General features: G+C 33.9%; 3 protein-coding genes across 12 annotated transcripts; 2 read left to right on the top strand and 1 right to left on the bottom strand.

Annotated features, from left to right (window-relative positions):
- The first annotated feature begins 635 nt into the window (after window positions 1-635).
- Window positions 636-8,165, top strand: LOC108342875 (uncharacterized). Of its 10 annotated transcripts, XR_008246632.1 has the most exons (11): window positions 636-739; window positions 1,008-1,547; window positions 2,101-2,535; window positions 2,702-3,221; window positions 4,287-5,635; window positions 5,711-5,765; window positions 5,856-6,128; window positions 6,231-6,340; window positions 6,750-6,824; window positions 7,046-7,191; window positions 7,765-8,098. XR_008246632.1 is itself a non-coding variant. In XM_017580759.2 (7 exons), exons 2-6 carry the CDS (start codon window positions 1,013-1,015, stop codon window positions 5,749-5,751), a joined length of 2,880 nt encoding a protein of 959 aa, XP_017436248.1. In that variant the 5' UTR covers window positions 636-739; window positions 1,008-1,012; the 3' UTR covers window positions 5,752-5,765; window positions 5,856-8,098. The 10 variants fall into 10 exon arrangements, 1 of the variants encoding a protein (XP_017436248.1); XR_008246629.1 differs by adding an exon at window positions 8,104-8,165 and having other exon boundaries at window positions 5,856-6,824; window positions 7,765-8,006; XR_008246631.1 differs by having other exon boundaries at window positions 6,231-6,824.
- A 3,581-nt stretch (window positions 8,166-11,746) lies between these two features.
- Window positions 11,747-12,593, bottom strand: LOC108341392 (SWI/SNF complex component SNF12 homolog). The gene is made up of 2 exons (XM_052868733.1): window positions 12,584-12,593; window positions 11,747-12,309 (listed from the first exon to the last, which is right to left on the bottom strand). The coding sequence occupies exons 1-2, from the start codon at window positions 12,591-12,593 to the stop codon at window positions 11,747-11,749; spliced, it is 573 nt and encodes a 190-aa protein (XP_052724693.1).
- A 4,789-nt stretch (window positions 12,594-17,382) lies between these two features.
- Window positions 17,383-19,965, top strand: LOC108318793 (chaperone protein dnaJ 20, chloroplastic). The gene is made up of 2 exons (XM_017556324.2): window positions 17,383-17,869; window positions 19,697-19,965. Exons 1-2 carry the CDS (start codon window positions 17,456-17,458, stop codon window positions 19,844-19,846), a joined length of 564 nt encoding a protein of 187 aa, XP_017411813.1. The 5' UTR covers window positions 17,383-17,455; the 3' UTR covers window positions 19,847-19,965.
- Window positions 19,966-24,672: the final 4,707 nt, after the last annotated feature.

Here is a 24,672-nt window from a genome sequence, read left to right as displayed (position 1 = left end):
ACAAACTTGACTAGGCGTTACTCCTAAGACTGTTGCGATCAACAGATCGAACGATCAACCTATGGAGATTACCTATAACACCGATCAATTTAAGATAAAGTATGATTATTACCCATTGAGTCATAATTAGGCCATCACTAATCCAAAGTCCATTCCAAAATTTATCAATACAAGTAAATAGGTAGATGATGACATTTAATACGCATTAATAACTCAAATTATCTAATATTTATTGATTTTCACATCGAAATACCTTCTACAAGTAACTTTCTAGTATGACATACAAACAATAAGGACAAACAATAAAGACAAACGGTAGGATGAAAACGAACATTTAAACCTCCAACAATCTATACAATAATAAAACAGTTCACTTCAATTCTACAAACTGTTTGAATAATATTGAATATTTTTTATTTAATAATATAAAATAATATTGGTAAGGATATTTCATTCAACAATTTTTTCATATTTTGTAATGAATATGGAGCCAACCACTTTTTTATTAACATGATGATTTATGAAATTATGGTTATTACAAAAATAATGAAAATTGTAATATTAACCTTTTCTTTAAGTTGGATGGTATAATTTTCTTTATCCTAATGTATATTATTTATTTGTAGCATGTTCGCTTATATATATATGTCAGCCTGTCACCAAGTCGATCTTCTTCGCTCAGACTTAGCCCGAAGCTCCAGTACCAACCAAACCTAGCCGTCACAACGAACAGAAAAAGGTACACCTTCTCCCATTTTATCTCTTTTCCCAATTTACCCTCTATCTTCCGTCAAACCCTGACAACCATTTCCACGCCTTTTCTTTTTCTCTTTGTTCAATCTTTCAAATCCTACACATTACCATTATTCATATTTTTATTTTTTACCCTAGGGTTTCCTCGTGCTCGATATTTCGTATTTTTGCAAATTAAAATAAACTTACCGAAAATCCCCCTTCCCCAAAATTAGGTTTTGGTATTATTTATTGGCGATTGGTGTTTAAGCTAGGTTTGATGGGGGATCGGGGTTCGAGCGCCGCGAAACCGATTTGGATGAAGCAAGCGGAGGAGGCGAAGCTGAAGAGCGAGGCGGAGAAGACCGCGGCGGCGAAGGCGGCTTTCGAGGCCACGTTCAAGGGTTTGGAGAAGAATCGGGAGAAGGGTGGTGGTGTCGTTCAATCGGACAGCGAGTCGGAGGAGTACGAGGACCTGGCTCATAAGCCCATTGGGCCCGTCGATCCCTCCAAGTGCACTGCCGCGGGGACCGGGATCGCCGGTGGAACGGCGTGTGCTCCGTCATCGTTTGTGGTGGTTGCTAAGGACGCCGATGAGAGGAAGGTTTCCAATGGGGGTGCGCAAATCAAGGTGAGGGTGACGCCCGGGTTGGGTGTTGGAGGGTCTGAACAAGAAGGAATGGTGAAGGATATGGGTGATGGAACTTACACTGTGACATATGTGGTGCCCAAGCGAGGGAATTATATGGTCAGTGTTGAGTGTAATGGGAGGCCTATCATGGGGAGTCCCTTTCCTGTGTTTTTCAGTGCAGCAGGTACTACTTTCCCTTTTTCAATGTAATGTATATGATGCTCTGATGTGGTTCTTTTGAGTTGTTCTAGGTTTGGTTATCAATTCCATTTGAATGGTTTTTATATCATTTGTTGTATTGGTTTGTCTGGTATAATGGGTACTGATAAAACAAACAACAAAAGTCTTATTCCCCCAGTGGAAGTTGGCTACATGGATCACATTATTATAACATTTGATCAGTTAAATGTCTGTTGTGTGAGTAATTCATGTTCAGTATATTAATGGGTCTTACTTTGTCTGGCAAAGGCTTAATGCAACCCTCTTACTTTGCCTTGGCTCGGGACTGTTTATGCGTAGGTGGAGTTTTGGGTAGTAACAGAAAGGAAAGAGAGAAATATTGAACTTGTTGCTAAGCTCTCTTTCATTGTTGAAATTGTGTTATGCTCTGTGTACATTATTGCATTTTGTTTTTTATTTAAACAAAACTTGAAGATAACATTGTTGCTGCACATATGCTTCTTGGTTTAATGATCTTCATTGTGGTAAATTTTCAATGCTTTGATTTTTGTGGTTAGGTAATGGTAGTGGAGGGCTGCTGGGTTTAGCTCCTGCATCTACATTTCCAAACCTGGTTAATCAAACTATGCCCAACATGCCAAATTACTCTGGATCAGTTTCAGGGGCATTCCCTGGATTGTTGGGAATGATTCCAGGGGTTGTTGCTGGAGCTTCTGGGGGTGCTATTTTGCCTGGCATTGGTGCCTCACTTGGGGAAGTTTGTCGTGATTACCTTAATGGGCGTTGTGCAAAAGTAGATTGTAAGTTGAATCACCCACCTCATAATTTGCTAATGACTGCCTTAGCTGCGACAACCTCAATGGGAACACTTAGCCAAGCTCCTATGGCACCTTCTGCTGCTGCAATGGCTGCAGCTCAGGCAATAGTTGCTGCCCAAGCCCTTCAAGCGCATGCAGCTCAGGTGCAAGCTCAGTCTGCAAAAGATTCTTCTGGTATGCTGTTCACATGCCAAATTTGGTTTTTATTGGTGGTATTTTTTCATTTCACTTGATCAAAGATCTCTCCTTGATTTTTTCATTTCAACTGTGATATTTTATCCCAGTTGTGTTTTACTATTTCCTAGTTTTTTCTTATAATTGTATTTGTTACGACAATCAGGTTCTCCTGAAAAGTCTAGTAAAGATGATGCATTGAAGAAAACCCTTCAAGTTAGCAATCTTAGCCCTCTTCTCACTGTGGAACAGCTAAAGCAACTCTTTGCATTCTGTGGCACTGTAGTTGAATGTACGATCACTGATTCAAAGCATTTTGCTTATATAGAGTACTCAAAGCCTGAAGAGGCAACTGCTGCTCTGGCGTTAAACAACATAGATGTTGGGGGGCGCCCTTTGAATGTTGAAATGGCAAAATCACTTCCACAAAAGCCATCGGTGGTGAATTCTTCACTTGCTTCGTCATCTCTTCCTCTGATGATGCAGCAAGCTGTTGCAATGCAACAGATGCAATTCCAGCAAGCATTGTTGATGCAACAAACCATGACTGCACAGCAGGCTGCTAATCGAGCTGCAACCATGAAATCTGCCACAGAGCTAGCTGCAGCCCGAGCGGCAGAAATAAGCAAGAAATTGAATCCTGATGGACTTGAAAGTGAAGCAAAAGAGGCGAAGCAAAAATCCAGGTTTGTTTTCTTCAGTGAATTATTTTGAGGATAACATATGCTTTTGTCTTGATCGTATTTCAAAACTTTTATTTCTTTTAGTTCTTTGTTTTTTTATTCAGGGAAGTACTAGTATTTTCTATATATTTGAAGTAGGAATCATGAAGTCATTATGTTTGAATTAATGGTGTAAAATTTTGGCAAAACTGAGACAATTGTTTCTGTATGTTATTATGTCCAGGATTATGAAAGATACAGTATTTTTAGAAAACAGTTGCAACAACTTGCAACTGATGTGTCAATTTATTAACTATCCTAACTGAAACCCGGAAAATGGCGCTCATGAAGGACCTACATGCTGGCAATCATCTGAGCAATCTTAAGATGGTCCTGTGATGGTCCAATAATATATATCTAGTATTATTATGTTAGAACACACTTGAAATATCTGAAGTCTATATGAATACTTTTTTAGCTACACAATACACGTTTTAGTTAATCATACCTTGATTGAACATAAGGTTTTTGACAAATAAGAGATATTTCTTTTAATGAACGACATCCAGTTATTGAACTAAATAAGAATTTAGTTTCCCTACATCCAATTATTGAACTAAATGAGAATTTTATGAACCACATCCTTTGGAGATTTTGTGAAGGGGGAGATTTTTCATTAGAGAAGTAACGTGCTGTGGATAGAATTTCAACTGAAATACCTTGTTGAGCTTGTGATTTGATTATTGACAAGATACCCTCCTTGGACCAACAAGCTGTCCTGGATATTTGAACCAAATGAAGTTTCTTTATTCCTTGCTGGATATGGTAGGGTTATGTATGTGCATTTAGATGCTAAAAATAAACTAAGTATTGGGTAGAATAAAAATTAATTGCGTTTAGAAATATGTTGTTGATGGCCGGACAATTTTCAAGTCTATCATTGTCATTGATAACGGACTCATTTTTATTTTTAATTAAATTGTGGTGAAAAGTCTTGTTATTAATATTTTTTAATTTATGCATGTTGTTGTCACATTCTGCTCTTTATAAAGTTTTCTGTCTAATCTAAGATTTAATTTCCTTTGGCAGATCACCGTCTCCCCCTCGTGGAAGATCTCGATCAAAATCAAGATCTCCTATCAATTACCGAAGAAGGAGAAGATCTCGCTCTTATTCACCTGTGCGTCACTCTAGGGATCATCGTTCTCGGTCACCATTGAGGTCACATCATTACTCGAGCTATGAAAGGGAAAGGCGCTATAGAGATATTAGGGAACATAGTGATAGGTACAGAAAACGAGATTTGGATAGATCACTTGATTACCGTTTATCTGCTTCTAGAAGGAACAAAAGTAGGAGTGTTAGTCCTCATACACGGAAATCATCTGTTTCTCCAAAACATCATAGAGACACTTCACCTCATAGAGGAAGGAAACAGTCACGTGCTGATTCAGGCTCTCCAAGTCGTCACAGAGGTAGGTCTTCTCCAAAGACTGATGAAAAAAAATTAAGAAACAGAAGGCGCTCAAGGTCAAGATCATCAGACGATAATAGGCTTCACTATAGCAAAAATGAAGAAATCTTTGATGGAAAATCTAAACAAAAAGAGAGAATTCGTTCCAGGTCAGTGTCTGTGGATGAAAAGCCTCACAGAAGGAGCCGGTCATCACCGAGAAAAGTGGATGAAAGTCGATCCAGATACAAAAAACGCTCAAGGTCTAAATCTGTGGATGATAAGCATGACTCCCCCGAGAGATTGGATAAAAGCAGATATAGAAGATTGAGGCATAATGATAAAAGGCACTCTAGGTCAAGATCTACAGAAAATAGGGATCAGTCTGATTTTAGGGTGGGTGAAAGCAAAAATGAAAAGTCAAAACATCGTGATTCTACAAGGGGCAGGTCAAAATCTGTTGAAGGGAAGCATCGCTCTAAAGATAAATCTGCTGAAAATAGAGATAAGAAATCAAAACATCGAGATAGAAGGCGTTCAAGGTCAATATCATTAGAAGGTGAGCTGGAGAAAAGAGGCACTTCACCCCATATTAATTTGGATGAGAGAAATTTTGAACTGAAACAGTCCAGTTCAAAGTTCCCTGAAGGCAAGCATCACTCCAGTGATAAATATGCAAATAGAGATGAAAAATCAGATCATCAAAAGAAAACCCCACCTAAATCAAAATCAAAACAATTTGATGGGAGTGGGTCCTTCCAAGGAAATTTCGAGGATTATGAATCAAAGGGGAAATCACAATCTGATTCTGGATCTGCAGAAGTTAAGCATAATTTGAATGATGGAGAAGATACTACCTGTGAAGAAAACTCAAAACTTTCTGGAGAAGGCAAGGACTCAAGTACCCTTAATGATACTGAGATGCTGACCTCAGTGAATGGTAACTACAAGTTAGAAGGGTCAAATGAAGCTGATGATAACCCAGGTACAGGAAGTCTTGTCAAAAGTTGTTAATTTTGTTCAGTTAGTGTTAAAAATCTGAGAACCCTTTTTGATGCAGGATGGATATGCGTGGAAGAAGTGGGAAATGTAAAATATTAAGCAAACATGGCTTGGTAATGACTAATGACCTTACATATAGGAAGAGAAGTGATTATACATTTTCATTGCCTGTTTTTTAATACTTAGTACGTTCTGTGTTGCAGGAGTATTGGTTCCAAATGATAATCCAAAATTCTACCTCGCTTTCTGATAGTGCTAACAATATAGCTATTAGTACAGATTTCTGTTATTTACTCTTGAATCAGAAGTATCTAAGGAGTAAGGATAATTGAAGCTCGCTACTTACAAATGCCTATCAGGAAGCAGCATCACCCAACGAAGACTGCTTTTGTTACTTGTCACTATATATCATGACTTTCTATGTTGAAGATTTCCTGAGCAAGATCTTTCCTAGGAATATATGGTTTCATGGGAGGGTTGTGATTCTTAGGATGATGCCTCCACTATTTGATTGGTCCCCAGATTATTCTCTGTTGGCTTATGAACATCTTCGGTTGTTTATTTCTTTTTTTTTGCAGGTCTGGTTGGAAAAGGTCAGGTGTAGAATCCCACAGCTATTGGTGTGGTTTAAGGTTTCAAGAAGTTTCCTGTTATAGTCATGATCAACAGTGCATACTGCTTGATTGATGTATGTTGGAATGTTATTTTAAGTATAATATTCTTTTTATTAAAGGTAATTTTTGCTATGTCTGGCTTTGATATTTTTTTTTAAAATTTGATGGTGTCATAATATTTTTGGTTTCTAGTTCTTCGAAGATAGTTTAGAGGGAGAAACCCTTTTAAACCAGTGTCCGATTATTTGCATCTAAAACTTGTTTGGCTAATGATTGCAATAATGTGGTAAATTGAAACTAGTGAATTTTTTTAGTTTGTCTCCTCATCGGTTATGTTTATATTCCATAGCTGGCATGGCCATTTTTGTATTATGATCTTGTTAAGTTGCGAGCATCATTATTTGATGTGGCCAACCATTGGCTCCGTTTTGTTTACTCATGTTTTGTGGTATGGTGGGCATGTTATATCCAAAACAAATGCAGGTTATTCTCATTGAAATCTGTTGGAGCTTTGAGATACAGTTATGCTGGGTTGATTTTTCTCTTGTGTAAATGAAGGTATGCAGCCAGATTCTGATGCTCTATGGTTTAGAGCATACTTGTTTTTCTTCTAGCAAGTTGAGAGCAATATGGGAGGCTTGTTAACTTTGTATTTTATATGAATGCATTTACTCTACGTATTGTTTTTCAATTTTTTTACCATCATCTGGTGGCTTATATTTTCCTACATTTTTCCCCATTTTCCTTTTGTTTTCTTTCTTTTTTATTTTCCCCCCAAGAAATCGTCATGGTTAGGTAAAGCTTCTATGTAAAGGTCAACTGAACCTGGATGTTGCTGCAATGAGTTTCACCATGTTGCGTTTGAGAATTGGCTGAGTTACAGTTTTTACTTATGTAAATGCTGAAATGCAAATGATTTCAACAGGTAATTCTCCGTGAAACTATTGGGTGGTTCATTTTGTGTAGCATCTTCAATTTAATTGTCAGTCTTGTCCGTGGTTTACTTAGTTCTTTATGTTGCCCTGTTCACAATGATGTTTTTAATTTTCATTAATTTTACAATTATTTGTAAATTGAGTGGTTTTGGGTGTCATCTTAATGATTGTGTTTAGTTTTTCTTTTTTTTTGGTTTTGAACTTGCTTGATTTGATTTTGATTTGGTGTCACAACTTAAATTCTGGTTTTAAAAAACATGAGCTTGTTGCTGAGTAGTGGTACAACTTTTGGATTTTTTCTTTTTGAGAAAATATTGTGGAACACATTTATCCAGTTGACTTGGTATGGTTACAGAGACTTATGATTTTAAAAAATTAGAGTTTGTCCTAAGAGGTGCTAAAGAAATTCTGGGTTTTTTCTCCTTTTTTTAGGAGTAGGGTTTTTTAGTCTCGGTTGATCACAACTAAATTTCCCCCTTGTTTTGTACTCTTTTCTCCGTCCCCTGCCCCGTTTCTCCTTTCCCCCTCTCCTGCCATCCTTTTTTTTTTCTTTTTCTGGTTAGGTAAGCATTGGATATGATGATCTTAGAGCTGCTGCAAATTCTCTTCACCAGATGATTGTGTGAAGTATGTTCTTGGAAGTCCTATTGGTGTTTTAGTTTCCTTTCTTTGCACCACCTGGTGTAGTCACACCAATGTTATGGCTTCTCCACTTGGCTCTTAGGCTTTACCATACAGTGTTTGTTCATAATTCTGCATGGTTTAATAGAATATTTTAACAATTTCAAGGTTGGGCTCGAAATGGGTAGGTACTGATCTAGGTTATTGTCGAATTCTGAATATTTTGATGCGTGGCATATGCAATGGGTAGTGGCTAATTGAGGAATATTTTGATGATCCAGGCTCGGCGAATATTTTGATCGAATTTCCCCCTCGAAAATAAATCCAAAATTTTTAGATTAAATTAATGTTGATTGCTATATTTCTTGGTTCATGAAGCACAACCCAATTTTAAAATTCGTGAAATTTATACTTTTATTCTGAAGTTGAAAAAGCTTATTAATAGCTATTGTTATAGAGGAAATCTCTTATCAGAGTACTTGCGTCATTTTCGTTATGCGTGTAAATTTTATCGGAGTACTTGCGTACATTTTCCAAACGATTGTCGCTCTTCTATGGTAAATTTTATCTTGGCAAACATATTTAAACTGAGCTTGTTGAAGTTTTATTTAGATAAGCAAGAGGAAGCAAGACTAAAATTTAAGTCCCCATAAAATCTCCCGAAAATGTTTCATCAAATCACGAATGATGTTATAACCCATTTGTTGGATTAGGTATTTTTCTCTTTGACCCAGTTTTCAGTTGGTGGGCTGTAACAAATCTTTTATAATTTTAGGTTATAAAAGCATAAATATTGAGATAATATAAGTTGGTGAGAAGTTATGCATTGCTTTAAGGAATTGTGGAGGTGGAGAAAGTTGAGTAGGTAGCAGTTACTGAATAGGTGAGGCGGTGGAGTGTGTTTGGTGTTTCTTTAATTTGTTATTAGATTATTCTTGAATCATTTTATAAGATTTGATGGTGGGGTAAGTTGGTGACGAATGGGGTACAGATGTTGGTGAGATTGGATAAGATGAAAGCTGGCCTATTATAGCAGCCACGTAAGAATACCATTCGCAGATAGACATACATCTGCTCTCTCTTTCGTTTTTATCTCTTGATTTTATTTGTTAGATTTTAAATTAAAAAGAAAAATTAATTTGGAGTTTTCTTATCAACAATTTAGGTACTATCAAACGCAAAATGTTATAGGAATAAAAGGTAACAAAAATAAAACTATTTTTATATCATTATAAATTTAACCTATGTTTCTTTAAATTTGTTTTTTTAATGTTTATATATATATATATATATATACACATACATATTCTAAAATTAATTTTTAATATTATTCTTTTACAACAATGAAGTTTTTTCATTTTTATTATAATATGATATATTGTGAAATATGTACTTATTAAAATGCAGTAATATGAAATATGCAATTTATCTTGTGTATTGCATAGGTTAAAATATTTGTTAATCTTTAGAAAGTAGGATTTCATTTATATGATTTTCATAAAAATATTCATGCATCTAATAATATTGACATAATATTATCATATTTAAAACATACCTTTATCTAGAAATCAAGATCTCAACAATATTTTCTAGTGACTGTCTTGTGAGAGGTATGAAGAGCAAAGAGGAGTAAATATATGTATAAAAACTCTTAGGCTTTTGGTTGATGAAAATGATTAAAAATAAATTGGGTTTGTTTTATTTTAATATTATTTGTTATCCTATTTTCTCTTTTAGGAGTTTGAAAATTTAAAGAAAGTTTCTTTATTTATTATATTTCTTTAAGAAAATTTATTTTATTTTATTTATATTTTTTGCTTTCTTTTTTATTACCCACCATTAATATTTTATTATTATTCTTTCTTTTTATATTAGTTTTTTTTTATTAACTTACCTGAACGTATTGACATGAATATATATGAGAAGATATGAACAAAATCCTATTATAATACCTATATTTATACTATAATTTTATCATGTTTGTTAATATCTTGTGGGCAGTAGTAGGCTCACAAAACCTTTAAATACTTCCTATAACAAACAAGGAGTAATCTAACGAAATACTCATTTTATTTAGTTTAATTCATAAAAAATTTCTACTTACTTGCGTCAAAGTTTAATTAAGTGGGTTAGTAATTTGAATCATTCATGTATATATAACAAATAATTAAATATGTAGATCATTATATTTTATTATCAAATTATTAAATTAATTTAATTAATTAAATTATGAAAAGTTTATTATGTAAAGATCATAAGTAATATTTTAATTTGACAATATTTTAATTTGTTGTGGGGTCAAATTAAAATATCCAAACTTAAGAAAAACTAACTGTCAAAGGTTATATAAAAGAGTCATAATCCTCATTTATAAACATGTACAATTATTTCTATTTCTTTCTTATTATTCCATCAAAAGAAAAAATAAAAAAGAAACTTAAAATACTCTATAGTTGGAAAATCATATACCACTCAATCCATACGCTTCCATTTACTATTATAAAAGAATTGGAAATTGCTTTAGAAATGAAAAGGTTTATATGCTCATTAATAATATATCTATGTTTGGATGCCTAATCTAACATGATTATGTGTATTTTTATTTGGAAGTTTATGTTTAAGATATTTTTTTACTAATGACATTATGAATTTGGGAGTAATTTGGCTTAAGATATATACTTGTTTTGCAAGTGAAATTTTGGATTTGGAGGTAATTAATAACTTCTGCTGAACCCAATTTTTTCCCCCCTTTTTAGTTTTTAGTAAAAATTCACGTGTAAATTATACACATTGTTCCCCGTGATATCACAATGGCTTCTCTTTATTTATTATGTATGTAGCGTACAATATATTTATAATACTTATAATTGTATTATGATTTCTAAGTCAATGATTGATGCTTTTTCATTTAATAACAATCCAGTCTCCTCTTAACTAACACCTAAAGATTAATTTATTTTAAGACAATTATTTTTAATAGGACTTTTATTTCCTCTATAAAATGCCTTCCTATGTGTTAAGGGGTCTATTAATGCATTTAATATGTGATAATATTTTTAATAGGATTGGTTTTGAAAAATACATATGCAAAACAAAAATATCAAATAGCAATCTTTGTGCATAAAAACCCCTTCTTTATATATTGAAAAGGATAGAGCTTATGAATTAACTGTATGATCACCAAATAGATAACATAGAGTTCTTCCAAATGATTTAATTTCATTTAATTCTCAACTCACAGGTGTATCCAATAAAAATAAAAATAAACAATTCATATTTGTCCGATTTCTAACAAGATTTCTGTACCAAACAGCGATGATGTTATTATTATCTTATTTATTCAAGTGATTAAGATAATATTAAAAAGTAGGTAAACTATCTCACAATCATATCTAACTTTTTTTTTCTTTTAAAAGAACAAGTCTATATGAAATACCTACTTTTAAAATTAGGCTTAATACCTCTTTTTGTCCCTCTTTATAAGGGAAATGTTCAAGTTCATCCTACCTTTTTTAAAAAATGCAATGTGGTCCCAAGTTGTGAAAAAAGTGTCCAATTAAATCTTTTTTGGTCACGGCGTTAAATATTTAACGATCCAGCTGACAGCGTGGACTGATCTGTGCAACGTGGCTATTTACCTTCATAACGTGACAGTGACAATGTTTTTCATTAAATTTCACGTGACAGTGGCAGTGATTAAAAAATTCTGAGTTAGGGTTTGAGTATTCGAAATTGCGATTTGGGGATAAGTATCTTGGAGGAATGGAATCCAAAGAATATCATACATCACACTAAACAAAGGCAGCATATCCAAGTAAACTATTAATCTCTAAACTATAAAGCTAGATTTTAAATTATTCTCATTACATCAATGGTAGCAATGTTGACAGTATAATGAACAAAAAATAAGATAAATGTTAAAGCTTACCATGGTTGGTTGAAGAAATCTGATCGACGCTCTTTCTCTGCATTGCGACTAGGTTCTCTGGAAACAAGTTTCAGATCCCTGCTTTGCGATTCAATCAATGCATTAATAAATTCTACTGGCGATTGACTGAAACCAAGAAAGAATGTCCGTCTCCTTCTGTGCTCATGAATTTTTGTAATGATTCCACATATTGCTTCATCACATGTCTCAATCTCTTTGTTCTTTTCCACATTAGCCAATAAAGCAGACAACTCCCTCTGAATTGGGAAAGGAACATCAACCATCACATCATAACAAGCAGTCCCAACTGGACTGTTTCCCGATAGCTTGATCTTGTGTTCCAAAAGTATAGGCTGTAGAGGGAATAAATGTGAAGATATTTTCTGCGAAACCATTGTAAACTTCATCTTTTCTTCTCCAAATACTTTCTGAAGAGGCTGATCACAGTGAAAGAAAGAAGGGTCATTAGGGTTTTGCAACTTCCTGGCCTTTACATAGTGCCAGATCCCCAAATCGCCAAGATGCTTATACCCAAATCGCGATTTTGAATACCCAAACCCTAACTCAGAATTTTTTAATCACTGCCACTGTTACATGAAATTTAATGAAAAATACTGTCACTGCCACGTTATGAAGGTAAACAGCCACGTTGCACAGATCAGTCCACGCTATCAGCTGGATCGTTAAATATTTAACGCCGTGACAAAAAATGATTTAATTGGACACTTTTTTCACAACTTGGGACCACATTGAACTTTTTAAAAAAGGTAGGACGAACTTGAACATTTCCCTTATAAAGAGGGACAAAAAGAGGTATTAAGCCTTAAAATTACCAGTGACCATACTAGATTTATCATTCTTATGTTATACTTGGACAAACTTCATCAAATCTTTAAGCATAAAATAAATCACCTTAAATTAGTTTTGAATAAAAGCTAATTTGAAAAAACTCAATTATAGTTTTAATAAAAAATATTTATGACGAAGTTTGCTGTGTTCTATTCTCAGCATATCTCGGCCTATCTAATGCATTTAATTAATTTGAAGTATCAAGCACTCGTGATAAAAAAATAAATAAAATCAGAACGAATACAACTAATATGTGATCAGAATTAAAAGTCTACTTCAATAATTTATATTGTTGTTTTTATGTATGTACTATTAATACTTTTTTTTTCATTCAATTAAAATAAATTTTAAGGTAATTATCACAAATTTCAATTATTAAGGAGTTAGATGTAGGAGAGTGGGACTCCCACTTGTGATTATTAACGAGTTATGCTCGAATTTTTTGATTGCTGTCAAATAGTGAGGACGTGTATAATTTGAAAGGTCAAACCACTTAAGTGAGACGTATAATTTAAATAAAATATATAAGTTGTTCTTTTTTTTTCTTTTTTCTTTACATTTTGTTTTCTTTTCCTTTCTTCCTTCTCTCTTATTTCTAATTCATTTTTACATGTAACATCCCAAATTTTTAATAATATTAACACTATTATAAAAATTATCACATATTTAATAAACTAAAACCGTTAAACAAGAAATGGTTATACTTATCTAAATATAATTATAATAGTAAAATATCAAAAAAGTATATACATATATTTTCATATAGATATATACATAACCAACTAAAGTAAAATCCTAATCTATGTAGTCGATGAAAAACACTAGAAGGAGAGTTAGTTATGTTTCATCTATAAACGTTAGTCCGTGTAGATCGTTTATTGAACTAACTCAATGTTTTTCAAGAGGTGTCTAGACAGTACCTATTGAAGATATAACATATTGTTGATGACTAGTTGTTAACTTGAGTGTGTTTAAGGATAACTTCTATTATGAAACAATCGTTTAATAGGTAGACTACAACACACACACACACAATTTTTATACTGGTTCATTCGGTAGAGCTACATTAAGTTCTCCTCTAAGTTAACTTAGAGGGTTCCATTAAATATTCAAAGAAGTACATCTGAGTGTTTTAAACCACTCCTGGTGTTCCTAGTCCTATTGAGTAACCATTGTTAGTTTTGACTAGTTAAGTTTTACTTACTCCTGATTCTAAAGTATTATTCACCACTCCTGGTTAAAGCTTTTAGTATCACTTTGATACACCTTCTAATTGAGTTTAACTCACTTCTGGTTGTGAAGTATTTTTCACTACTCTTGGTATCCTTGATCCGCAAATAACCTCTAGTTACCCTAGACTAGTTGAGTATTCATACCACTCCTACTATCCTCAATCAGCGAATAACCTTCCATTACCCTAAACTGGATGAGTATTCACACCACTCTTGATATATCAGTCAATGAATAATCTTTCATTACCCTAAACTGGATGAGTATTCGCACCACTTCTGGTATCCTGAGTCAACAAATAACATTCAATTACCTTAGACTAGATGAATATTCGCACTACTCTTGATATCCATGATGATTAAATAACTTTTCGTTATCCTAAATCAATTAAGTATATCACAATGACTTGTCCTTTATGTTATTGAGTATTTAGCATACAATATATTATAATATTATGATTTATAAGTCAATGATAGATGTTATTTCAAATTTAATAACAATCCAATTTTCTCAAAACTAACACCTAAAGATTAATTTATTTTAAGACAATTATTTTTAATTTGACTTTTATTTCCTCTATAACATGCCTTCCTACGTGCTAAGGGTCTATTAATCCATTTAATATTTGATAATATTTTAAATAGGATTGGTTTTAAAAGATATGCGAAACAAAAATATCAAATAGCAATCTTTGTGCACAAAAACCCCTTCTTTATTTATTGAAAATGATAAAGCTTATGAATTAACTGCACGATCACCAAATACATAACACTGATTTCTTCCAAATGATTTAATTTCATTTAATTCTCAACTCACAGGCGTATGCAATTAAAAAAAAGAAGTAAACAATTCATATTCGCCCGATTTCAAACAATATTTATGTACGAAAGTGTTATTTATATCTTATTTATTCAAGTGATTAAGAAAATATTAAAAAGTAGGTAAACTAGCTAACAACCATCTAACTTCTTTTTCCTTTTAAAAGAACAAATCCAATATGAAATACCTACTTTTAAAATGATCAGTGACCATACTTAGATTTATTATTCTTATGTTATACTTAGACAAGTCTCTTCATCAAACTATTTAAGAAAATAAATAAATTTAACTATTTAAGAAAATAAATAAATCAATTTAAATTAGTTTGTGTTTTTATCCTACCTAATAGATATATTAAAAAACATGATTCAATAAAGTGTTTTAAATCCCTTCATCACGAAGCAACCGAAACCTACGCCAATTTGAGTCATATTTAATATTATTACTAAATCTCGGTAGTTTGGTATGTTAATTATTGTTGATCATCTTGTTACCATTTATTATATCATTATTATATTTCCTAGGTCAGTATTATTCTAATAGGAGCATAGACCCATCATCTAGGTTAATTTAGTATTTTTCAATGAATACTCACTTTATAAACAACTCTCACCCTCTTTTAAAGATTTTAACTCTCTTGCTAACTTGAAAATTGGAGATTCTTTTGCATGTGGATCTCCTTCCCCTCTTAACAACAAGAAGATCATTTCCAAACAAAAGGAACAATCAAATCATCTTTAGAATTTCGCCACTTGTCCACAAGTTCACGGTATGATCCAAGTAAGAACATTGGTGTCTACCGTAGAGCTTGGTAAAAGGTTTCCTCGGCCTCTTCTTCACAAGATAGAGTCCAACCCAAGAATAACCATGCAACATTAATATAAATATGATCATACAACAACATAAGAAGTAAGCAAAGACACAAGTCCTCCAAGCGAGGCACCTAAACCCTTTTAAGTGAGGCACCAAAAGCCTTCAAAGTAAGGCATAAAAAGCAAACAAAGACACAAAAACCCTCCAAGCGAGGCTCTAGGCTACTTAAAAAGTAAAAAAAATACTTCACACTAAGCTATACGAGTAGGGACAAACATCTCTTTTAACCAAGTACAAAGGTTGACATCCCAGTAATTAAGTCTGATGGAAGTCTCAAGTACTCAAGTACAAAACAAACTCGATCTTACAATGCAGTATGTACCCAAGTACAAAAGGACCTCAAACTCAACGTTCAAAGCACAATTCAACATTTCTAATACAAGACTACATAAACAATACAATTGCTTGCCACCCAAAAACAGAAAAATTGGTGTGGAAAAACCTGAGTACATGAATTATATAAAGAAGCTAAAATAAACTACATAACCTTTATACTTTACAGGGAGTCTACCATATTTTTACACATATTTTATCCTTTGTAATACAAAGTTTATAATTTATGTTTTTATAGACCTATTGACTTTCTAAATTTATCTAAATTTATAAATTATTTTTAAGGTTTTAAGGTTGATTCTATTTAAAACTTAATTATAAACTTAAAATATTTATTATTTTTTTCTTCGATGTTTAAATTTCTTTTAATAGACACAAACAATTCCCAACCCGTAAACATAAGTTTAAAACTAGTTTTTAAAATAAAAATGAAATCTATTTTTTATACTTAATTTTATTAAATTACAAAATAATTAAAAATTATAAAAGAAGTATAGAAAAAATTTAATATTTTAAATATAAATTATAAATAGAAAAATAAATCAACTTTTTAAAAAGTTATAATTACAAAATAAATAAAAGAGTAAATTAGTAATGTGAAATGACTAAAAAAACCAACATTTTGAACATTTGTTAATAATTTTTTTTTATTATACTAGATGGTTGACGATGACTTTAATTTTATGTCAATTTCCCTTTAATGCAAAATTCACATTAAGTTACAAATAATATATAAATGACTTAAAAGTCAATAGGATTACGTTTTATAAAGTTGACCCAAATATGTGGTTATAAAATTAACACGGTTACTGTTTTTTTCAGTCCTGTTTCCTCCAATACTAAAACTTTGACAATAAATAAAAATAAATATTGAAATATAGGTTTAATAGTCTTTTCACTTTATTTTACTATTAAGATTTTTAAGTTTTTCATATTATTTTTATTTTTCAATTTAATAAAATGTTTTAGATAAGTGAATATACATTTTTTTTATCAAATTTACAACAATAATATTATTATAATGAAACTTGACGTAATATTTATCATCCATATCATATATCGTTTCTATTAAAATGTCAATTTCCATTAATAAAGTATTATTATTTATTGTTTGTATTATATATTATTGTCGTAGATAATAAATATAATACAACATTAAAAATTGTTATTCCTAATTATTTTTAGAGCATGAATCCTCCCAATTTAAAAGACTGTGGCGTGTTTATTATTTAGTGATTTTAATCCCATCACGTGGTAGAAGAATGATTATAAATTGAAGAATTTTACAATTTATAAATAGAATTAACAAACGTCATATTTTTATGGTATTATCTTTTGTTGTCTTGTCTTATCAAAATATGTGACTCTATGTAAAAATCAGGATTTGCCTAACTCCACACGATTACCTCCCACTGATTTCTCTATAGGCTAAAATGACAGCTAGCTAACCTCAAACCAATCACAAAATCCAAAACCAAAAATAAAAGTAAATAAATAATCAGAACCATATAAAATCGACAAGTCATAACGAGCAACAACACCAAAACACAAGTAAGAGCGAGAGAAAAGCAGATAGAAAGATAATAAAAATAATAATAATAATGCGGTGTAATGGTTTAACCGTACACGGAAGCAACCACCGTGGCTTCTGCGTCCCCACCGTGTCTCCGGTGTTCTTGAGACCCACCCGACCCGTCACCCGTATCGCGTTTCCCAAGGCTAGCCTGAAGAACGAGGGACTAGTGATGGAGTTAAGCTTCTACGAGCTTCTGGGTATACCCGAATCCGGTTCCTTGATGGAGATCAAGAACGCGTACAAGCAACTCGCCCGAAAGTACCACCCGGATGTGTCTCCTCCGGGTCGGGTGGAGGAATACACCAAACGGTTTATTCAGGTGCAGGAAGCCTACGAAACTCTCTCCGATCCTTCCCGAAGAGCCATGTACGATCACGACATGGCTAAAGGTATTAACTTCGCTTTCAACGCCCGCAGACGCCGCAATTACCACGATCAGGTACATCTCGTTGCATCTAGGGTTGCATAAATACTTCTCCCCGATTTCAATTCTGTGACTGCCCAGTTTCTGATTCACATGATTCAATGATCTCTTCTGTTTTTGGAATCGCTTTCCCCCCCTGATCCTCATCAAAGATGTTGCAAATAATTAAGATACCTTTAATTAGTGCGCTACTTGTTTGATTGTTTCATTACTTTGTTATTTTTTTTTAATTAACAATTTTTTTCATGTCCCAAAAATCTTTTCCTCGGCCGGTAGGTATGTAAACCCTTACCACAAGGATCTTGGACTGTGGCTAAATGATTTTACCTTCAACACACTAACCACTTGTGTCAAAGTCAAGGACTTTATGTTTGGTTGTTCTTATGCTCTCTCTAAATCTTAAATGAAGAGGCTTTGCACTTACAGTCCGTGTTAACTTGTTTGGTCATGTCGTTGTTTGGATTATCTTCTTTTCTGACTTGTGATATATTACATATGGCTTATAATGTTTCTAGAATCTTGTGGATAATTCTTTTGTTAGTTTCTAGTGTATAATTATAGCATTGAGCACTATCCGTCATTTATATCTAATTTATTTGGGCTATTTTCACCGTGTGTCTGAAGTTATGATTTGATACATGTTAAGATTTCCAGATGGTTTTTTTTCTACCAATTTGTTTACCCTATCTCAGTCTTGAACAAAGAATTTGACTATACAATTTTAACCTGGAATGAGAATTATTTCATAAATCATCATGTACTTTTGAATTCTGATATTTGATATTTCTGGATGCTTGTCATAACTTGATATAGGCAAATTCTTTCTCTGTTCTGTGCCATTTTACAGTTCTAGGCGTCACCTTCTTCTTTAAAAGGTCTTTTTCATGGTGCTGTTACAGATTATTCTGGCTAAGAACTCATATCAGTCTTTAATATGTTTATTACAAATATGAATTGTGCTCTGCCGCTATCCATAATTTAGATTCTTCACTTTACGAGGACTATGACACACGGGTTCCTATGAAAGTTTCCTGGCATAAATAGATTATTATTATTATTATTTTCATTCTGGATTATTCCTTTTTCCATTTTGAGGATGTCGATCTCAATCCCAGCTCATCACTGCAGAATCTGCACTTGTGTGTTGTAGTATATTAAATATATAGTTGCCTCTTCAGCACATGAAATCTGCACTTGATTTGTCTTTGCTGCGAGCTGGTATTGTTGTTTGCAATGTCTATTAACTTTAGCACTGTACCTACTCCCAATAAGACTATTTTCACAATTATGTACGAGGGATTTTGGCAGAGACTTTCTTATAACATTTCCCCGGTATTAAATATGAATTGGTTGTTTCTTCCTATTCTGCCTTTAGTTCCTTTTTTCCATTTCTTTATTGTTTTTTAACATGTCAACTTCATTCCTTGCTCACCACAACAAAATCTGAGTAGTCATGCTTTCCCTGTCGAACATGTAATAATTGGCTTTTCAGCACATTAAAAGTCTGTAGAGGTTAACAGTGTCCAAGATATAATTAAAAATATCAACAATAATGAGATGGACTGTGATCTTAATTATTTCTTTATTCATGTTTGCCATTTTCTCATGGTGATAAATGAGTAGTAGGACATACAACGGGAATTCGTGAATCATGCATTCTAAAGAGATGGAGACCTTTTAATTAATTGTATTTGGGTGGTGGGGTGTCCAATTCCCAGTGACTTGTTCTCACGTAACTTCTTTTGTTTTTGTATATTTAAATTTGAGAAAAAGGGGGCATGGTAGTTTGGTTAGAACACTAATTTGATTTACTCACTGATTAAAGCTGTTGATTTTGAAAAGGTGGTGGAACAAAAAACTGAATGGAAATCTCGGTGGCAATCTCAACTGTCGGAGCTGAAGAGAAGAAGTAACAGCAAGGAGGGTGGAGGGAATATGTCATGGGCAGCGAGAATGCGCCAGCAGAGGGATGAATTGGCTAATGAATCATGACTAGGACGTAACTAATTGTATATATACATATATATGATAGATGTGTACATCTCCGAACTCTAGATCAAATCAGATATATAATATGAATCATGAGAAAATGTGCCATTGCTGAAACAAAAGTTTGCGACTCTAGGCCATTTTAATGAACATTTGCAAAAATAATTTTGAAGTAAAGTTTTTTGCATTTATTTTATTTATTTATTCTGAAAGTAAATTAGTAGACAAATTCAGTAATATTTTTTATTTATTTAATGCAAACCAAAACTTTTTTGTAGTTAATTTTTGGCCGTGAGAAGCTACTTGGGGTGCCTACTTATGTTGAAGGTGGGAGGGAGATAAATGTTGTTTCATGAAGATGGTTATTATCTTAGTCTTCTTTGCCAGTAGTGGGATAATGAACTTTGATATTGAATTAAACTCCACAAAATAATACATCTGAAAGCGGCTTCTGCTTCCTACACCCTATCGTATTTCTTCCTGCACCCTATCCAAAGTGTGAATAGTCAAAATAACCTCAAACCCAATTTAAGTGTGGCTCTCCCCTTTAGTGTGGACTCCATCGAGCCCTATTGATTGAGCGTTTGTTCCTCCACCGATAGAGCCATGTTTTTGCGACCGGAGAAGAGCATTGCAGCGCGTGCGGCCTGGTGTAGCGGTTTTCACCGGAGAAGTTGGTCAGTCTTTTTGTGATTTCTGCGTAATCCTTTTTAGCGATTGGGGAGTTGCAATAGTGTAACAAGTGGTCCAGACAATAGATTACGAAAGAAATAAGTAATTGTCCGGAAAATAAATTTTCGGAAAATGAATTTCGGAAGTTATATTCAGAAAGAAAATTCTGGAAACATAGTTCCTTATCCCGAAACAAAATTTCAAAATATATTTTCCACCTCCGGGTAACGTTTTCCGGAAGTATATTTCCAGATCTTGATTTCCGATCAATACTTAATTACTATAACAAATCAACCCATCACGAAACACAAATCCTGTATCTTAATATTACATATCACTAGTTGTCACCTGTTCAAATCACTAACACGTATCTTACAAATGAACGATCATATACTTTGAAAAACATTTCAAGTACTTTTAAGAGTTCAATCATAAACTTATAAGAAAAACACTCCAAATACCTTATAAGTGTCCAATTATGAGCTTACTTGAAAAATTCCAAGTACTTTATTAGGATCTGACTATGAATTTGAAAATAAATGAATATAAATTAAGTGTCTAAAAACATAACTATATATATGTCTGAATATAATTTAACCATGAGCTAAAGAAACAAATAAAAACATGTAAAACTCGATCAATAGCTAAAAATAACATATTAATTTGTTCATTTAATAACTTAGTTTACAGTTATTAACTCCGAGGGGCTTATGTACAATACCCAACATATATTTTACTTTTTTAGTAGTTCTTAAAAGAGTCCAATAAACAAAAGATCTAAGTCTGAGATTCATGTAATATCTTAATCTCTAAGGGAGAGAGAACATTTATAAGCTATAGGATATTATTATAAGGAGTAGACCAATTTCATATAACTTTTTACTCATATACTCACTCTAAATTTCCTACTGTTTAAGTCTAAAAGTCTATGCATATATACTTTATCCTTTTTGTGGTGACTTGAAGCTCATTATTTGACGAACATCTCTCTCCTTTGAGAGTATCATTAAGTATCTTTATAATGTTTTATGAGTTTTGTGTGTATTACAAATAGTATTTCTATATGAATTACTTTTTTTTATATATATGTATAATTAAATTCAAAAGATTTAACAGTTTTTTCAAATAGACAATCCACCATGAAAATACCACTTATCTTTAAAATTTATTTATATCTTAATTATAATGTCTTATTCATAGAAATTAAATTAAAATTTAAATAATTTTGTTCTATGCTTCACCAATTTTAAAGCATTGTAAATGTAAATTTGAAAGCAATTACAAAAAATTCTTAGTATTCTATTTTTGTTAAACGAAATTTTGTTAGTGTTTTTAAGTTGTGTATTTGTGATCATTTTCATTAGATGAACCGTAGACGTCAATAATTAATGTGTTAGTAGTTTTCTCTTACTACAAAGGTCACGAGTTAATTGTATTGTCAATAATTAATTAGTGTGTCATGTTTTATTTTTAATTATTAGTTAGTAAGGCTGAAAGAAAGAGGAAAAGTCTAAATTGAAATGATATAATATTGCATTAATAATATAACAAAAGTGAATAAGAATGATTGACACAGACACAGACAGAGCTGTTGTAATTAATAATAACAGTCATGTTCACAAATTATAGTATTATTATATAAAATGTTTTGCGTACGTAAAATTCATACCGTTGTAATTAGCTTATCTTTAAATTATGTGTATACTTTTGTAAAGTTTATTGGAGTATACTGGATTATAATAGACCTGATTAATAGTAGATTGCTGTTCAAATTTGACAACTGCATTTACTTCGTTCCTCTCATGTTCCCTGTCACGGGTCCGAATCAGTATACACAAAAACTAAACAAAATGAAATTAGCAGACAACCTTGGCCACAACTTACTCAAGTGTTTTTTTATGACATTTAATGCTAATGAGGTTTGAATTTATGCTATTATACACACTGTTCAATATCTATCATTACATCAATCTTAATAATAACTTACTTAAAATGGGATTTTTCGACTTAATACTACAGATTTATTTTTTTACAAAGGGGATATTGCTTCGGCTGGTCACAAAATCAGTACTGTACCGTAGGATACTTGAGTCTACTAAACGGTCGACAAATAACCCAACCGACCGACCACTAGGCCTTCTTATGTTCGTATCACTTACAGTTTGATGTTGACTACTTGGTGATCGACAATTAAACAGTAATTTAGTTTACTAAACGATCGACACATAACCCAACCGACCATTTTCTGGGTTTTTTTATGTTCGTATCATTTAGAGTTTGACGTCGACCACTTGGTGATCGACAACTAAACAGTAGTGATGTCGTGACAAAATGCTCGCACGACAGTTCGCATAGTTACATCAGTACATAAGGTGCTCGACGTATAATGAGCGATATCTTAAACTTAAAAGGTGTAGCGGTTAGAAGTTACCAATTACGAATATCGGTCAATGCCATAAACCACGGGAATAACTGACCCAATATCAGACACGATCTAGCAGTTATAACTTCCAGATAGTAAACTTCGGTAACCATCCGGACTTTCAGGTAAACGGTTTATTTTACTGTTTTAAATACACAAAGCACACCAGAAAAAAGGTACGTTTTTCCCTTTAGAGAAATTAAGAGAGAGAAATTATTCTTCTTCTTGATCACTTTGAACTGAAAAGATTCAGGACACCCCTTTTTTTACTTGAGCGTCGGAGTGCCTTTGCAGGTACCCAGCCCACTTTCCCCTCAGAGAGCATAACGCAGGAAGAGAGATATCACAGTAACAGCGTCACACGAAGGAGCAGTTGAGGTTTGTTAGGTTCGTATCTCGGTTTCACATCCATACTGAAACATTTTGGCGCCCACCGTGGGGCCGAGATTTGATATCCCAACGACGACCACCGGAGCTATGGAAGACTTCAACACTCGCGATTTGATCCAGCAGCTGCAGACACAGATCGAGACACAAGCACAAACTATACGGGAGCAGCAAGAACTCCAGCGCAAACAGGCGGAGGAGCTGGCGGCACTGAGGGCACAACACCCACCGCCAGAATTGTCAGCCTCTAATCGGCATGACAACATTGAAGGGAGCCACCATGGAGGACCGTCTGACCCTTTTGGCGGGGGCAGGAAGGGGCCTACTTCCATGCGCCTCACCAACTTGCTCCCATTCACGGAGACCATCATGCAAGCGCACATGCCGGATAAACCTCCCCCAGCGTTGGACCGTTATGATGGCTCCGCCGATCCCAACAATCACCTGCGTAACTTTATAGACGCCATGGCATTCTACACAGACAATGACCCCGTCATTTGCAGAGCTTTCTCCTTATCCCTTAAGGATGAGGCCTTGGAGTGGTTCCACACTCTTCCACGGAATTCAGTAGATTGTTTTGCGACAATTGAAACTTTATTCCGCAAACAGTACGCAACCAACAGAAGACCGGAGATGACTGCTGCTGAGCTTGTGAACACTAGACAGGAGAAGGATGAAACCCTAAAGGCTTTCATGCAACGATACAACGAGACGGCCCGGCGTGTGAAAGATATCAATCAAACCTTCATCATCAGCAATTTATCCTCGTGCTTAAGGCCGAGGTATTTTGCGGAACAGTTATATGCTGACCCACCAGCATCTATGGAAGAACTGCAATCCACAATTGCAAAGTTCATCCGCATTGAAGATCTCCGGAATTCTAGGAAAAAGCAGCAGCAGGACAACCCCAGTCATGATGTAAAGAAAACCGCAAAGCGATCGACCAACGACTATAAATCAGACCGACCGCCCCGAAAAGAGTCAGGGTGGACGTCTAAGTACGATCGCTACGCGACCCTCAACGCACCAAGAGCAAAGGTGCTTTAGGAGGCTTTGCACGCCGAACTCCTAACTTTGCGGCGAAGAGCTACTCCCAAGAACGCGGACAGCAGCAAGGCCTGCCGCCTCCACATGAACCATGGGCATGACACGGAAGAATGCAACTTGGTGAAGGACGAGCTGGAGCGACTCATCCGAGCAGGCTACCTCCAGAACTACGTTAAGGACAGAATCTCCACCAGAGCCACAACTCCCCACCGTAAGGATCCCTCCAAACGGAGCCCCGAGCGATCGCCTCCCAGGGATGATCGACGCCGCAAGCGATCGCGCAGCCAGCCCCAATGAACGG

This window comes from Vigna angularis, chromosome 1 (assembly GCF_016808095.1).
Source record: "Vigna angularis cultivar LongXiaoDou No.4 chromosome 1, ASM1680809v1, whole genome shotgun sequence".
Lineage (NCBI taxonomy): Eukaryota > Viridiplantae > Streptophyta > Magnoliopsida > Fabales > Fabaceae > Vigna > Vigna angularis.
The sequence above is the reverse complement of the archived record's forward strand: the minus strand, read 5'-3'. Positions and strand labels throughout refer to the sequence as shown.